Below are 16,856 nucleotides of genomic sequence, written 5' to 3' on the forward strand. Positions count from 1 at the left end.
ATGTAAATTTTGATAAATTGTATAAAATTCGTCCTCTTATATCTTTACTAAGTCAATCATTTGAAAACAATGCCTTCAATTCCTCTTCCCAAAGTATAGATGAGAGCATGATACTATTCAAAGGAAGGTCCAGTTTGAAGCAGTACATGCCGCTAAAGCCCATAAAAAGGGGCTATAAAGTGTGGTGCTGTTGTGATAGTAGCACAGGGTACTTGTATAACTATGAAATTTATACCGGTAAAACAGGACAAGGAACAGAAGAGGGTCTAGGGGCTAATGTCGTAAAGAAATTGTCAAGTAAATTAGCACAAGAAAATTTCAAGTCTCATGTTACATTCGATAATTTTTTTTGCGATTTTTCTCTCATGCAGTACTTGTATGAAAAAAATATTTATGCCACTGGAACAGTAAGAAGGAATAGAGCAATTTTACCTAACATAATAAAAAATAACACAAAAAGAAACGGCAGAAACAAAAGCCTAAAGTTGAAAAAAGGTGAATTCAAGTGGAGAACTAAACAAGATGTAGCATTTATTGTGTGGCAAGATACTAAAGAGGTTTTATTGTTGACAACTGCATTTCATCCTAAAGTGGAAGTAACAACTGTACAAAGAACGCAAAAAAATGGCACCAGGGAAGCTGTAAGTTGTCCTATGGTTGTGAAAGAATACACCAAAAGAATGGGCGGTGTCGACCGTTTTGACCAAGTGAAGGGGACGTATGCTGTCGGAAGGAGAAGTAAACGCTGGTGGTTGCGGATATTCTACTTCTTGGTGGACGCAAGTTTGACAAACTCTTTCATTTTATATTCCCTAACGTCGAGAGTAGAAAAGCTTACCAACTTAGAATTTCGGGTGGCTGTTGCCAGAGGGTTGATTGGTGGCTATAGCAGCAGAAAAAGAAGATCAAGCTTGCCTACATATATCTGCAAGAAATCACGCATAGCATGCCCAGAGGTATATCAAAAAACTATAAATGCTGTACCTGAAGAACTGCGGTTTGTAAACGTAGGTGACCATATGCCAGCAGAGTTGGAGACTTACCGACGCTGTAAATTGTGTAGCACAAAGGTCAAAGATAAGCGTAGCAAAATAAAATGTAGCAAGTGTAATGTCCCTCTTTGCATTACGCCTTGTTTTGCACAATTTCATAGAAAATAATGTCTCAAATTGCGCTTGCATGTGGCTCTGTTGACGGGCAGTGGGAATATTTTTACCACCTATTTTTCCAAAACTTCCGAAATAATTAGTGTTTTTCTTTTAAGTTTATTTTTGTTATACAAATAAAAACATGCCAAAAATATAAGCGCAGGTTATTTTATTACTCTGAATCCTTCTGCCTTATAAAGGGTTAAACCGCTACAATACAGTTATATTGTAGCGGTTTATGATCTCCAGGCCGCAATGCCTTGCCCCAGAGGAGACGCATCAAATTTTTATTACGTATCAAAATTAAATACGTACAATTTCATAATTTGCGACATAAAGTCTAAAGACACTGCATGCTACGTCTGGCATGAAGGCGAAGCTAAACGCGGTGCTATAGAAATAGGATCTTGTTTTCTCAAATATGTACATACAGAATTTAAAAATTAAAGCTGAAGAACTAGATTCCAAATTAGATATAGTTTTTTATTCCGATAATTGCTGCGGCCAGCAAAAGAACCAGTACATAATAGCCCTTTATGTATATGCGGTTTACCATCTCGATTTTATTAATTCGATAACCCACAAATTCCTTATAAAAGGGCACACACAAAATGAGGGTGATAATGTCCACTCCCTTATTGAAAGAGGAGTAAGTAAAGCTCTGAAGTCTGGACCCATATATACACCTGACCAGTATGTGCACATTATAAGAAATGCTAAAAAATCTGGTAAACCATATCAGGTAAATGAGTTAGTACACGAAGATTTTTTTGATATTAAAGATTTTTTTAATATTTTTTTGATATTTCATCAATAGGCAAAAATATTGTTCCAAGATTTTATAAACCGTTTTTTGAGAATCTCTAATATTTTTTAAGCAGACTGATTATGAGGTAGTTGCCAAATAGTTTTAAGAGAATAGAGTTTTATATGTTTTCTATGAACCTAATTATTTTTGAAAACCATAATTGGTTAGAATTTTCTTATGTTTAACAATGTTCCTAATTATTTTAAGTTTGTTGATTTTTTTATGTATATTTTACAGAATATAGTTACGCATAGCGAACCCTTACCGCGTACCCTGTTGGTACACTAAGTAATGTCACACCACTGTTATCAAAGCACACCATTGGTATTGTACACCAATGGATACATTACTAATATGCAATTTGTATAAAATTAATGACCACTGAAACAATTAGACTGATCACTTGCAGTGAATCAGGCCCACCGTGTGACCATACATGGACACACACCAATAGAGGTTTTAGCATTATAAAAACAAATGTAACGTAGTTTAAGTTGCTCATTGTAATTGCAAATCTTGTACTTGTAACACGTGTATTCTTTCAAATAAATATTTTTTATGAAAGTATCGCTCCGTTCATGACTATATAAAAACTTTGTTATTTGTTTTTGTTTATGGTTCATAATGTTATTTTTCCTAATTACTAGAAGAAGCATAATAGATATTATCTGTTAGATTTGTTTTATCTTTGTGGTTCCTAATATTTTGAATGTTAATGTGCTTACTGTTTATCTGGGTAACGGTTATATTGCAAGTTGTTACAAAATTTGGACTATTTTGATGTTCCTATTATTTTTTCTTGTAATATAATATGTTGTACGTGCATTATCTCTAAAAAAACTTTTCCACAGGATTGTTTAATCTCTGAATTTCATGTTAATTAGTACAATACACTAATATAATAAACAGAAATGTGTCAGTCTACAGAAAAAATCGTTCCAATGGCTAACGGCGGGACAGGGGGTGCTAAGAATCTCCGGGCTACGGGAGGCTACCACCACCTCAAAAAACTGACCCTGGCGACGTATAACGGACGAAGTCTACGGCTGGACCAACACCTCACCGAAACCATTTACAAAACATTTATTTTCAGGAAGTTCTACCAGAGAAGCGCATTAATGTTTTGAGCAACATTATTTTAAAACGGGCTCAAAAACGAAACCTACTGGATGTTAACAAGGTATTCATTTTTAAGTGTCCTTTCGATAGTGATTCAAATGAAACCAGATATTTTGTTGCAACTATAATTTGGCAATTATTCAAATTCTATAATTGTTTGATAATTCAGGGAAAAGAAAATTTGGAGCCAACTCCAGGCACTTCAATGGAACCTCCATTATCTCAGCGCTTGAAGAGGCGGGATAGTAAAATTAATAACCTCAAATCTGCCTTAAATATTATCAAGAAAAAGTGTTCTAATTTTGAAGAAATACACTCGGCGTCAAAAAAATCGTGCCTCCTTGAAAATAACATTCAAAGCGTTATTAAACCTTAACACGCGCATGTACCCCCACCAATATTGATGTCATTTGAAAGCCAAATAAATAAACTTATAAAAAAACACCATTTCATTTAATAAAAAAAAAGTTTGATACCACAAATGTAACTTGATAAAAAAAGGCAAATTTTGCTCCTCAGCGGGGCCACAACTTGCGCTACCTTTAGTGGGTATAAAAGGGTTAATACAGGTTCAATTCAGACACACGAGAAGATCGTTCACAAAAAAAAACGCCTTGAAGATGGATACTACTGCTGAAGAAGCCGCTCAAGTGATTGCACTACTGCAATCAGGGATGCGACAGTGTGATGTCGCTCGGCAACTGAACTTGAGCCGTGAGTATACCAGCGGTTCCTAGAGACCGGTGGCCATGTCCGGAGGCATGGGTCTGGTAGACGTCGCTGCACCTCGGAGAGAGACGACCGATTCATCGTATCGACATCTTTAAGAAATCGGTTTTCTAATGCTGTTGAGTTGCAACAACAGCTCCGGGCAGCTCGCAGAACTACCGTGAGCATTTCTACGGTTAAACGAAGACTGAGGGAGAAGAAGATAGTGGCTCGTAGAGCTGCTACAGGTCCAAAATTGACCGCAGAGCATCGGCGAGCCCGCTTACAGTTTGCTCGCGATCACGTAAATTGGTCTCTTGACCAATGGAGCGCTGTTCTCTTCTCGGATGAGACGAGAGTATGCCTTTACTGCAACGACAGACGCAAAAGAGTGTACAGAAGACAGGGTGAACGTTTCGCTCGAGCCTGCATCCAGGAGACAGTGGAATACGGGGGTGGTTCCTGTATGTTTTGGGGTGGCATGTCGGCTGACGGCAAAACCAACCTTGTGTGCGTTTCCCAGACTGCAGGTGCTCGCGGGCAAGGATCGTTGACTGCTCACCGGTATATCACAGAGATCCTGGAAGAGCATGTGGTTCCCTATGCCGGTTTTATTGGCGAGGGGTTCACATTAATGCACGATAACGCTCGCGCTCACACTGCATTAATTGTGCGCGATTACCTTCAAGAGGTTGGGATCTCTGTCATGCAGTGGCCAGCGAGAAGTCCAGATCTGAACCCGATAGAGCACCTCTGGGACCATTTGAAACGCAAGGTTCGGTCTCGTGATCCCGCTCCTACGACTCTCCAGGAACTTGAAGAGGCCGTTATTGAGGAATGGGCTAGTATCCCTCAAGAAGAGCTCCTAAAATTGGTGAGATCCATGAGGGAGCGTATGGAAGCCGTCATCCGGGCACGGGGGGGTAACACTAGGTTTTAGGTTAGTTTTAAGAAACTTTTTGTGTATTTTTTTGTATGATTCATCTGTTTTTAATTTTGGCTTAGTTAAGAATTTTTATTGTTTTGTAAACTTTATTGTTTTTTGCATTGTTTTAATAAAAAATAAGAATTAATTGAATTGTTTTTATAAGTTCATTTAATAGGCTACCAAATGACACCAATATTGGTGGGGGTAAATATGTGTGTAATTGTTAAAATAACGCTTGAAAGCTATTTTCGCAGAGGTGCGATTTTTTTGACGCCGAGTGTAGAAAGTGTGTTAGTTAAGGACACTTAATAACTTCAGTAACATTCATAACCATATTAATATCAAAAAATCATATAATAAAATCGTACGTTACAGTGAGCAGCTCAAATCATTTGCTTTAACTTTATATTTTTATTCACCGAAAGCCTTTCGATTTTTAAGAAATCACATGAGTTTACCACATCCCTCAACACTTAGACGCATTTTATCAACAAATGACTGTAACACAGGGTTCATGGTACAAGTTCTCGAGTTCTTAAAGATCTCTGTTCACAAAGATCTTTCTTCAAAAGATGTAAGTCTAATGTTTGATGCAGGTCTAGGTCAGAATTGACATATGGCAAGAATAAAGATAAATACTGGGGATATGTCGATTATGGTGGTATAGTTAACAACGATTCAGAAGCATTAGCTACTGAAGTACTCGTAATAATGATGGTATTATATACGAGAACATTTAAATGCCCAATTGGGTATTTTTTTATAAATAAAATATCTGCCAACATTCAATGTCAATTAGTTATAACAGCTATTAGGCTCTTGGCCGATATAAACATTACGGTGAGATCGTTAACTTGTGATGGCACTGCTACAAATATCAAAACCTATGAGCTTCTAGGCTGCAACTTTTCTAATATTGATGATTTAAAAGCGTGTTTTAAGCACCCAACCAAGGATAATTATATTCACTGCTTGTTAGATCCACCGCATATGATAAAATTAGCCCGCAATGTTTTTGGAGAATGTAATCTGACTTCAGATAAAGGACACATTGACTTTAAATATGTTAGGAGATTACATGATTTACAGGAACAAGAAGGGTTAAAATTGAAAAATAAACTTTCCGCCGTTCATATAAACTTTTATGGAAAAAAAATGAATGTCAAATTAGCTGCACAAGTACTTAGTAATTCTGTGGCCGATGCAATTCAATTTTTAGATAACAGTGGTCAGGATAGTTTCAATGGTAGCGAGGCAACGGTAGAATGTATAAGAATGATTGATAGAATTTTTGATATATTTAATGCTAAAAATCCTTATGGTGTGGGCTACAAGGCCCCCTTACGATTAAGCAACAGAGATTTCTGGATGAAGGCTATATTAGATACAAAAAACTATTTATTAACATTAAAAGTTTGATTGCAGTGCCCTACCTAAGACAATAGTCGCTCCAAGGGGCATTAAGCAAAATAAAAAAGAAGAAATTATTAATAAATTAGTATGTTTGATGCCTGAAACAAGAAAGTCATTTTTGGCATAATTTACCTGTGAATGACGCGTCTGTGGATTTAACAAATGATGGGCAAATGCCTATAATTGAATAGAGCTCAACTGATGTAAACATTTTTTTTTTTTCGCTTTATTTAATAAACTTTTGTATTCAATAAATCATTATTTTATTTAAGTAGCCGTTATATCGTTACTTGTATTTTCTCAATAACAGTGCTAAGTTTCATATAACATAATCCAGAACAAAACCTAGCAAGTACGCTTACTATGTTTTGAAACCAACTTCTACATGAAAGGAATTTTCTCGCGTCTATTATCAAAGTTAGCAAGGGGTTTCACAAACAATAATCTTTTATTTACTTAACATAAATACTTTTTAAAGGCTAACCAAAATTACGTTTATGCGCTCTCCTGTCAAATTTCGTTTTAGGCCCTTACTAGGTTTTGAAATGGGGCAGCCGAACAGTGCGCGTAAACCGATTCAAAACAGTAAATTGCCCGATAAAAACACCATAATAAAAAAAGACGTGACCAGAGGGTTTGCGGAGAACGTGGCGGTTGTAAATAAAGTGACCGCCTAGCACGCAAGTAAACCCTTCTTTCTACATATGTATGAGCAGAACCGGCCACTTCAGTCACACGATTTGATACGACTAAAAAAGAAAGAGTGGCTATTGCATGCCCAAAAGTAATTGGAGAGTATAACGCACATATGGGAGGTGTGGTCCTATTAGATTCATTTATTGGTTGTTACCATATAACTATGAAAAGCCGCAAGTGTACCATGCGATTGGTTTACCATTTCCTGGACGTCGCAATAATAAATTCTTGGATCATGTATAAAAAAGTAAATACAATGAACGGCAATAACAAACTGCTCAACCTCGGCAGCTTCTGGCTAGAACTTGCCGATACTCTAACCCACGCTGGGTTTCCTTCAAATGGGTCGGCCTATGGGGGCTCCCTAGAAGGAGAACTGCGTCTGAAGAAGTTTTCTGGTCCAGCTGAAACAGTCCCATCTAAAGATGTGAGATTATATCAAACATCTCCCTGGGCTGTTAGGCTGGACAAACAACAAAGGTGCAAATTCCCCAATGGTTATACTTTAACACTACAGTAGTCGCGCGTTCTACCATTGTAGAACGTGTGTACATTTTGTTGAATTTTGTCGCAAGTTGAAGGTCACTCACGCACACATTCTCAGTATTCCTCTATTACTAGGCAATAAACAATTGCAGTGCCCTTGCAGCGACGGACGCGGCCGCATGTCTGTGAAATTTGGCGCCAAAAGTGAATTTCTACGATTGTAGAACGCGCGACCACTCGCGTCATATTTTTCTCGTAAGTTGCCATTCATGTTTTTTGTTGTAATAATGTTTATTACCTTTTTATTTATTGTTATGTTTATTTATTTTTATTGTTATGACATGTACAACTTATTGTGAGGTTAGTAGTAACAAGAGTGGCCCTTTTTTTCAGAGAAATGGCTTCCCAGAGTGAAGAAGAGAGAATTAGTAGATGGCTGGAGGGAGAAGACACTGATCCTAGTGATATAGCGGAGAGTGACCCTGAAGATCGTATATTAGAAGAGGACTGGTTGGAAGAATCCCAGCATGATACGGACACGGAACAGGAAGGAAATAGCACAGAGCCCGACCTGGAACGAGGTATGATTAGCACCCATGAATCCGATATAGATTCCGATGATGATATACCCCTAAGTTCACTCAGAGACCAATATTATACGTCCAAAAATGGTACTAAGTGGAAGAAAACGCCTTATCCTGTCACAAGAACACGTACTTGTAATATTCTTACGGAACGAGCAGGGCCTAAAGACGCAGCCAAAAATGCGAAGTCCGAGCTAGAATGTTTTGAACTGTATTTTGATCAATCTGTTATAGAGATATTAGTAAACTCCACTAACATCTATATTGAGCACGTAAAATCCAAATTTTCTAGAGACAGAGATGCTAAATTAACAGATATTTTAGAGATTAAAGCATTCCTTGGCATACTCTTTGTGATGGGTGTCCACAAATCCGGAAGACGGAACTTGGAGGATTTTTGGAATACGACCCGAGGTACAGGTACCGAATTAATTTATCTCGTCATGTCTCTAAAAAGATTTAGATTCCTGCTACGAACAATACGATTCGACAATATAAGAGACAGAGACGTACGTAAACAGCATGACAAGCTAGCTCCTGTGAGAGATATTTTTGAGAAACTGGTCGCCAACTTTCAAAAATACTTTGTACCGGGTGAATACATGACATTAGATGAACAACTTGTAGCTTTCCGAGGACTTTGTCCTTTCAGACAATATATCCCAAACAAACCTGCTAAATATGGTATTAAAATCTTTTTACTAGCAGACGCTAAAGTACCGTACTCCTACAACATGGAAATATATGCGGGCGCCCAGCCTCCCGGTCCATATGAACAGTCGAACAAGGTTGTGGATATTGTGAATCGAATGCTTACTCCTGTGAATAACTCGAGTCGTAATGTCACGATGGACAATTGGTTCACGAATATAGAGCAATGCACAGAGCTTCTAAATAAAAAAATTACCGTTGTTGGCACTTTGAAAAAAAACAAACCACAAATTCCCGAATCCTTCAAGCTTACTAAACATCGATGTAAGAATGATTCAATATTTGGTTTCCAAAAAGAGGGGACTTTAGTATCATACGTGCCAAAAAAAAACAAGGTGGTGCTAATGTATTCTTCTATGCACTATGATGGAAATATCGATTTGACAACAGGAGAGAAACGTAAGCCAGAGATAATAACATTTTATAATAATACAAAATATGGCGTGGATATTGTGGACAAAATGTGCGGTTCTTACGACGTTTCCAGAAACTCTAGACGTTGGCCGCTCACTGTATTCTTTGATATGATGAATATAAGTGCCATAAACGGATATGTTGTGTATATAATAAACAAGGGCTACACTAACAAGCCACGAAAAGATTATTTGTACGAAATTGGTTTTCACCTTGTCGCTCCGTGCATAAAGCGCAGAATAACTGTCGAATGCATTCCAAAATCCCTGAAAATAAAAGGAAAACTTCTTTTGGGTCTAAATGATCCCTCTGAGTTGAACCCGGGCCCAGCACAACCCTCAAACACCGGACGTGTTGGTAAATGTTCTTTCTGTGGCAGAGCGCGCAACAAGTCCACCAGGAAGCTTTGTTATATATGTAACAAGTGGATTTGTCCCGACCATCAGGTTCTTCTTTGTCCCGACTGTGCCAAAAACGAAGAAATGGAGGTGGAAGACATGACTGATCAAGAAATATGAGACTTACAATGTTAAGAGCAAAAATTTTGCGTTCTTTTTGTTATTTTCAAAAAGGCTGTTTTTTAGTTCCTATTATGTTTAAATATGATTATGTTTTTTTTCTTTTAGCTTTATAATAATAAAGTTTATCTCAATACTATACAAACACTTTTTATTTATGAAGCTTTGCTTTAAAACTCCATCACTAAATATGTTCTACAAATGTAGAGCGCGCGACTACTAACGTCCCAAATAGAGGCGCGCCTACTGTAGTGTTAAAAAAATGTAACGTGTCAGTATGTGAAACCAAAAAAAAAATTGTATTTTATAAATTTCACAACATTCAGTAAATAAATATAATTTTACAACAATTTTTGTCTTTATCATACTTGCGGGACAGTGTAAATAACTGTGCGGGAAAATCCGGAAGACGGAACTTGGAGGATTTTTGGAATACGACCCGAGGTACAGGTACCGAATTAATTTATCTCGTCATGTCTCTAAAAAGATTTAGATTCCTGCTACGAACAATACGATTCGACAATATAAGAGACAGAGACTACGTAAACAGCATGACAAGCTAGCTCCTGTGAGAGATATTTTTGAGAAACTGGTCGCCAACTTTCAAAAATACTTTGTACCGGGTGAATACATGACATTAGATGAACAACTTGTAGCTTTCCGAGGACTTTGTCCTTTCAGACAATATATCCCAAACAAACCTGCTAAATATGGTATTAAAATCTTTTTACTAGCAGACGCTAAAGTACCGTACTCCTACAACATGGAAATATATGCGGGCGCCCAGCCTCCCGGTCCATATGAACAGTCGAACAAGGTTGTGGATATTGTGAATCGAATGCTTACTCCTGTGAATAACTCGAGTCGTAATGTCACGATGGACAATTGGTTCACGAATATAGAGCAATGCACAGAGCTTCTAAATAAAAAAATTACCGTTGTTGGCACTTTGAAAAAAAACAAACCACAAATTCCCGAATCCTTCAAGCTTACTAAACATCGATGTAAGAATGATTCAATATTTGGTTTCCAAAAAGAGGGGACTTTAGTATCATACGTGCCAAAAAAAAACAAGGTGGTGCTAATGTATTCTTCTATGCACTATGATGGAAATATCGATTTGACAACAGGAGAGAAACGTAAGCCAGAGATAATAACATTTTATAATAATACAAAATATGGCGTGGATATTGTGGACAAAATGTGCGGTTCTTACGACGTTTCCAGAAACTCTAGACGTTGGCCGCTCACTGTATTCTTTGATATGATGAATATAAGTGCCATAAACGGATATGTTGTGTATATAATAAACAAGGGCTACACTAACAAGCCACGAAAAGATTATTTGTACGAAATTGGTTTTCACCTTGTCGCTCCGTGCATAAAGCGCAGAATAACTGTCGAATGCATTCCAAAATCCCTGAAAATAAAAGGAAAACTTCTTTTGGGTCTAAATGATCCCTCTGAGTTGAACCCGGGCCCAGCACAACCCTCAAACACCGGACGTGTTGGTAAATGTTCTTTCTGTGGCAGAGCGCGCAACAAGTCCACCAGGAAGCTTTGTTATATATGTAACAAGTGGATTTGTCCCGACCATCAGGTTCTTCTTTGTCCCGACTGTGCCAAAAACGAAGAAATGGAGGTGGAAGACATGACTGATCAAGAAATATGAGACTTACAATGTTAAGAGCAAAAATTTTGCGTTCTTTTTGTTATTTTCAAAAAGGCTGTTTTTTAGTTCCTATTATGTTTAAATATGATTATGTTTTGTTTCTTTTAGCTTTATAATAATAAAGTTTATCTCAATACTATACAAACACTTTTTATTTATGAAGCTTTGCTTTAAAACTCCATCACTAAATATGTTCTACAAATGTAGAGCGCGCGACTACTAACGTCCCAAATAGAGGCGCGCCTACTGTAGTGTTAAAAAAATGTAACGTGTCAGTATGTGAAACCAAAAAAAAAATTGTATTTTATAAATTTCACAACATTCAGTAAATAAATATAATTTTACAACAATTTTTGTCTTTATCATACCTGTGCGGGACAGTGTAAATAACTGTGCGGGACAGTGTGAACAGTAAACAATTAAAGTGATTTAATATAAGTATTAGGATTAAGTATAGGATAATAATGAATAAAAATATGTAAACGGCTCTCGGTGTGGTAAAGTATCGTCATACTTAAGGTTAGAATAAAATACGCGCGCGGGCCCCGCCCCCGCTCTTATTGGTCGAAAAGCAGGCGATCTTATTGGTCGGCCAATGGGAGCGGCGGAATTTCGGGGCCCGAATTTGTATAAAATGAGGCCCACACCGAGGGTCGACACGTGCGCGTAACCCGAATCCGCTAGGCAGTCGTTAGGATGTCACGTCCCGCCGCGCCTACTCCGTTTACCCCGACGTACGAGTCGCTTGCGCGTCTCTACTCGACGGTGTCTGGGAACCCTGCGTTGTTACGTATGGTACACGCAGTGGACCCTGACCTGTTCGCTGGAGACCCGTGGGTTGACGACGCGCTCCCTGCGCCCTCTGCGCTCCCCGCGCCCTCAGCGCTCCCCGCGCCTTCAGCGCTCCCCGCGCCCTCTGCGTCCCCCGCCCCCAGCGCGCGCTCCAAGTCGCGCAGCCCGGTCCGCCCCACCCCGACCCCCTCTTTCAGTCGCGCCGCCTTGGCCGACCACCCCCTCTTCGCCCATCTCGCGCCTGTACTAGACGCGGAGATGGCTTCCGACTCGGAAGAAGTTATTACGGAGTCCTCCTCCGAATCATCATCGTCCTCCTCAGCCGACGAGTTCACAGTCGTTGGCAAGAAACGGTCGCGTAAAGCGAAAGCCAAGACTCAGGCGAAGGCCGCCAAGACCGAAGCCCCCTCGGCGTCCGGCCCTGCCCCCACCCCCGCCCCCGCAGCAGCCGCCTCCCCGGCCGCGGCGGTACCCTCCACCAATTCTGGCTCACAGAGGGTCACCCCCCGCAGCCAAAAGCCCCCTCCGATATTCCTTCACCAGAAGGAAAAATGGACGGAAGTGTCCTCGTGGTGCACAGAGCACCATGTAAACTTCACCAGTGGCCGCCTCGTCAAAGACGGCATAAAAATTCTTGTCCCCACGTCTGGCGACTTTAGGTCGCTGACGGCGATGCTGCAGGCACGTCACCTGCAGTATCACACATACGCCCTCCCCGAGGAGCGCACCCTCAGGGTCGTTCTAAAGGGCCTTCCCGTCTCGCTCTCCACCAAGGAGATCGAAGACGATCTAACGGCGCAGGGCATCGCTGTGACCAAGGTGCACCGTATGCACCGTGCCAAAGGCCTAACGCCATTTGAAATGGTATTGGCCGTCATTCCCCGATCCGCCGATATAAAGGCGATCTTTAAAATCAAGACGGTATGCCACTTGTCTGGCATCACGGTCGAGACCCCGCATAAACGCGGTCCTCCTGGGCAGTGCCACAACTGCCAACTTTACGGGCACGCCAGCACTTACTGCAAGGCGCGCGCCAGGTGCGTAAAGTGCCTAGGCGACCACGCCACGGCGTCCTGCCCCCGCCCCAAAATCCCAGTTCCAGACTCGGAGCCTCCGAGCTGCGTCCTCTGCGGTGAGCAGGGACACCCCGCCAATTACCGCGGATGCCCTAAGGCTCCCAAGAGCCGGCTCTCGCCCTCCGCGCCAAAGCCCAACAAGGCGAAGAAGCGAGCTTCCACTCGCCCCTCTGCGCCCACCCCTACCTCAGCCCAGACCGCGCTGAGACCCCACAGGCCCTCCTTCTGGAACAAGCTCGGCGACCCGAGTGCGTTCCCCCCCCTCGCCCCTCACACGTAATGCCCCTCAGGCACCCAACATCCCGCCGTTGATGGGATTGCAAGTCCCCCCTCCAGCCCCTCAGGCTCCATTCATCCCACCTTTGATGGGACTGAACATCCCGCCTCCCCCCTCTCAGCCCCAGCGGCCTCCCCGCGCGCCACGGCCAACACCCCCTGCGTCTCAGCCCACCTCCGACATGAGACTCACTCGAGCCCTCATCGACGTCCTCGATGGTGAGCTCATGGACGTCATGTCCCAGCGCCTAGGCGCCAGCCGATCTCCCCAGGAAGCCCTGGGGATTTTCACCGAGATCCGCAGCCTGATCTCAACCCTTAACTCATTCTCCCGTGCAGGTCACTAATGGCAGTCACAAGCGGAAAACTCAAACCCCGACAACTTCGGATAGCATTTTTCAATGCCCGAGGTGTTAAGTCCCAACGCGATGAGATCGCGACCTTCCTCCGCGACCATCTATTTGACGTCCTTCTCGTCCAAGAGACGTTTCTCAAACCTTGCCAAAGGAATCCCAACATTGCGAACTATTCGATGGTCCGCAATGATCGTACCCGTGGCACATTAGGTGGCACGCTTATATACTATAAGAGGTCGCTATACTGCGCCCCTGTAGACCCGCCCCCTCTATCTCTCATTGAGGCTTCTGTCTGTAGGATAGGCATGACCGGTCACAGCCCTCTGTTCATAGCTTCCATTTATATCTCCCCCGTAGACAGCAGGGCTGATATTCAACCAGATTTAGAGTCCCTCTTCGTTCTCGGTCACTCCGTCCTTCTGGCGGGTGACTTCAACGCTAAGCATGAGGCGTGGAGCTGTCATACCCGCACCCCGCGGGGAAAACAGCTAAACGACCTCTCGACAGTGCTCAACTTCGACATCATCGCCCCGATGAGTCCGACCCATTATCCCGACCAGGTCACTCACAGGCCATCCACCCTAGACTTGGCCCTCTTCAGAAACGTCAGCCTCGCGCTACGCTCTATTGAGGTTCACCAAGAGTTAGACTCAGATCACAGACCAGTGCTCATAGTATTAGGTCCCCGTTCAGGTCCCCCTGGCACTGATCAGCCCACTCCCACTAAGACGATCACGGATTGGAAAAAGCTTGGGGCTCCCCTCAAGTCATCCTCCGATTCGCCTCATCTCGATGCCATCCCCGATAAAATCACTTCTGAGCAGGACGCTCTTGGCGCGATCGACTTCCTGACGGAACACGTACAGTCGGCGGTGCGCGACTGTTCAAGGTCGGTACCTGTGACCGGCGACGGTCGCTTCGAACTACCGCCTGAGATACGTGAACTGGTAAGGGTGAAGAACGCCGCCACCCGCGCTTATGTCTCTTTCCCAGCGAGCCAAACAAACTGAGAATGCGTGCCTTGCAGCGTGCTGTGAGGAGGCGCATCGCTCGGGAACGTAAGGCTCGTTGGGATAACACCCTCAGTGATTTCAAGCCCAATCATACAAACTTCTGGAAACTTCAGCGCAGACTTCGCTGCACTGATTAAGCCACGATCCCTCCGCTGAATCGTCCGAATCAGAGCGTCGCCTTCGATGACGACGAGAAGGCGGAGTGTCTCGCCGACAGTCTAGAAGCCCAATGCTCCCCTAGTACCCTCCCGGCCGACCGGGCCCACATCTCTCTAGTCGACGACGAAGTCGAACGCAGGGCCTCCCTTCCCCCGTCGAGGATCCGGAACATCCTCTCGCCCCCGTCGACGTAGACGAAGTCCGATCTCTGATCAAGGATTCGAACCCGCGTAAAGCCCCCGGCTCAGACGGTGTCTCTTCCAGAGTGATCAAGCTCTTTCCCGCTCAGTTAGTTATCTTATTGACCTGCATCTTCAATGCGGCTTTAAGTAACAACCTCTTTCCACAAAGGTGTAAGGAGGCGATAGTTATCGGCATTCCCAAACCGGGTAAACCCAAGTCTGAGCCGACTAGTTACCGCCCGATCAGTTTACTCAAAGTTCTTGGGAAACTGTACGAGCGCATAATTTACTCTCGATTAATGGACTTTGCCGAGTCCAGGAGTCTCATTCCCGACGAGCAGTTTGGCTTTCGAGCCCAACACTCGTGCGTCCAACAAGTCCACCGCATAGTCGAGCACGTCAGCGCGGGTTTCCAACTTGGAAACCTCACTGGAATGGTCCTTTTCGATGTCGCAAAGGCATTCGACAGTCTGGCACAACGGCTTGATTTACAAGCTGTACTCGTTCGAGGTGCCAGATCGTCTCGTTCTCATCATACGAGACTACTTGTCGAATCGTACCTTCCAGTATCGCGTCGACGGGACGCTCTCGTCTCCTCACGCGATACGCGCAGGCGTGCCGCAAGGCTCGGTGCTCTCTCCCTTCCTTTTCTCGCTGTACACCAGCGACGTTCCCACCGGTGGCAAGCCCCAAGTAGCAATGTACGCCGATGACACGGCTATCTTCTACTCGTGTTCGAGACCGGAACCGATAGGTCGACACCTCCAGGCCGCGGTCGTCGCCCTAGGGCGTTGGTTCACGAAATGGAGGATCGAAGTTAACCCCACCAAGAGCGCGGCGATCCTGTTTAGCCACAGAACTCGCCCTCCCGTTCTTCCTCCCCCCATTCGACTCTTCGGCAAGCCTATCCCTTGGGAGACGCAAGCCAAGTACTTGGGTATCATCTTTGATCGGAAACTCAATTTTCGTGAGCACATAAGGACGGTTCGTAACCGAGCCGCCTTCGCTCTGTCCCGTCTTCATTGTCTGTTGAACAAACGTAGTAAACTCTCGCTTACTTGTAAGCTGAGTATTTACAAACTGTGCGTGAGACCGATAATGACCTACGGATGCGTTGTGTTCTCACACGTAACCGACAGCCGCCTCAGTAGAATGCAAACCCTTCAGAACCGCTTCATGCGCAAGATCACGGACGCCCCGTGGTACAGTCAGCACCAAAAGTCGATGAACAGAATCAACTTGACAAAGCACCTGTTCACAATAAAATGCCATAAGTTATAGTCGCAACTAGGAAACAAAATAACCTGTACACCAGAAATTTACAAAAGTCGTTAAACACGAGTATTTCAAAAGTATCTGTGCACTAGTATTCCTAAAGTCGCTGTACACCATCAATCCAAATGTCGCTAAACATCATTGTATCAAAAGTCACTAAACAGCAGTAAAGACAAAAATAGGTTAACAAAGTATATTTTTAATGTTGCCGTGTGTTAATATAGTTTTGACGCTTATGTTGTTCAGCTACTTTTGGGACAGTGTTTGCTTGACCTTAATAATGTATGTGAACACGTTAGTATCTATTTCAATACTTATTTACAAAGCAATTATATTTTATTGTCAGTAATCATACTAATCTATAATATGAAATAACATAAACATAACTCTAATGATCTACGAAGCGATTATTGTGACGGTACTTGTAATTTACTTTGCGCGAATCTTACAAAACCTACCTTCCTTTAATTTTTAATTTATTATTTCTATTCACATGACTTGTGATAATTTTAGTCTAGCGTA

General features: G+C 42.6%; 1 protein-coding gene across 1 annotated transcript; it reads left to right on the forward strand.

Moving 5' to 3' along the window:
- Positions 1–7,076: 7,076 nt before the first annotated feature.
- LOC113507956 (piggyBac transposable element-derived protein 3-like) lies at positions 7,077–9,533 on the forward strand. Its single transcript, XM_026890897.1, has 2 exons — positions 7,077–7,300; positions 7,700–9,533. Exons 1-2 carry the CDS (start codon positions 7,077–7,079, stop codon positions 9,531–9,533), a joined length of 2,058 nt encoding a protein of 685 aa, XP_026746698.1.
- Positions 9,534–16,856: the final 7,323 nt, after the last annotated feature.

The sequence above is a fragment of the Trichoplusia ni genome, unplaced genomic scaffold, assembly GCF_003590095.1.
Source record: "Trichoplusia ni isolate ovarian cell line Hi5 unplaced genomic scaffold, tn1 tig00003514, whole genome shotgun sequence".
Lineage (NCBI taxonomy): Eukaryota > Metazoa > Arthropoda > Insecta > Lepidoptera > Noctuidae > Trichoplusia > Trichoplusia ni.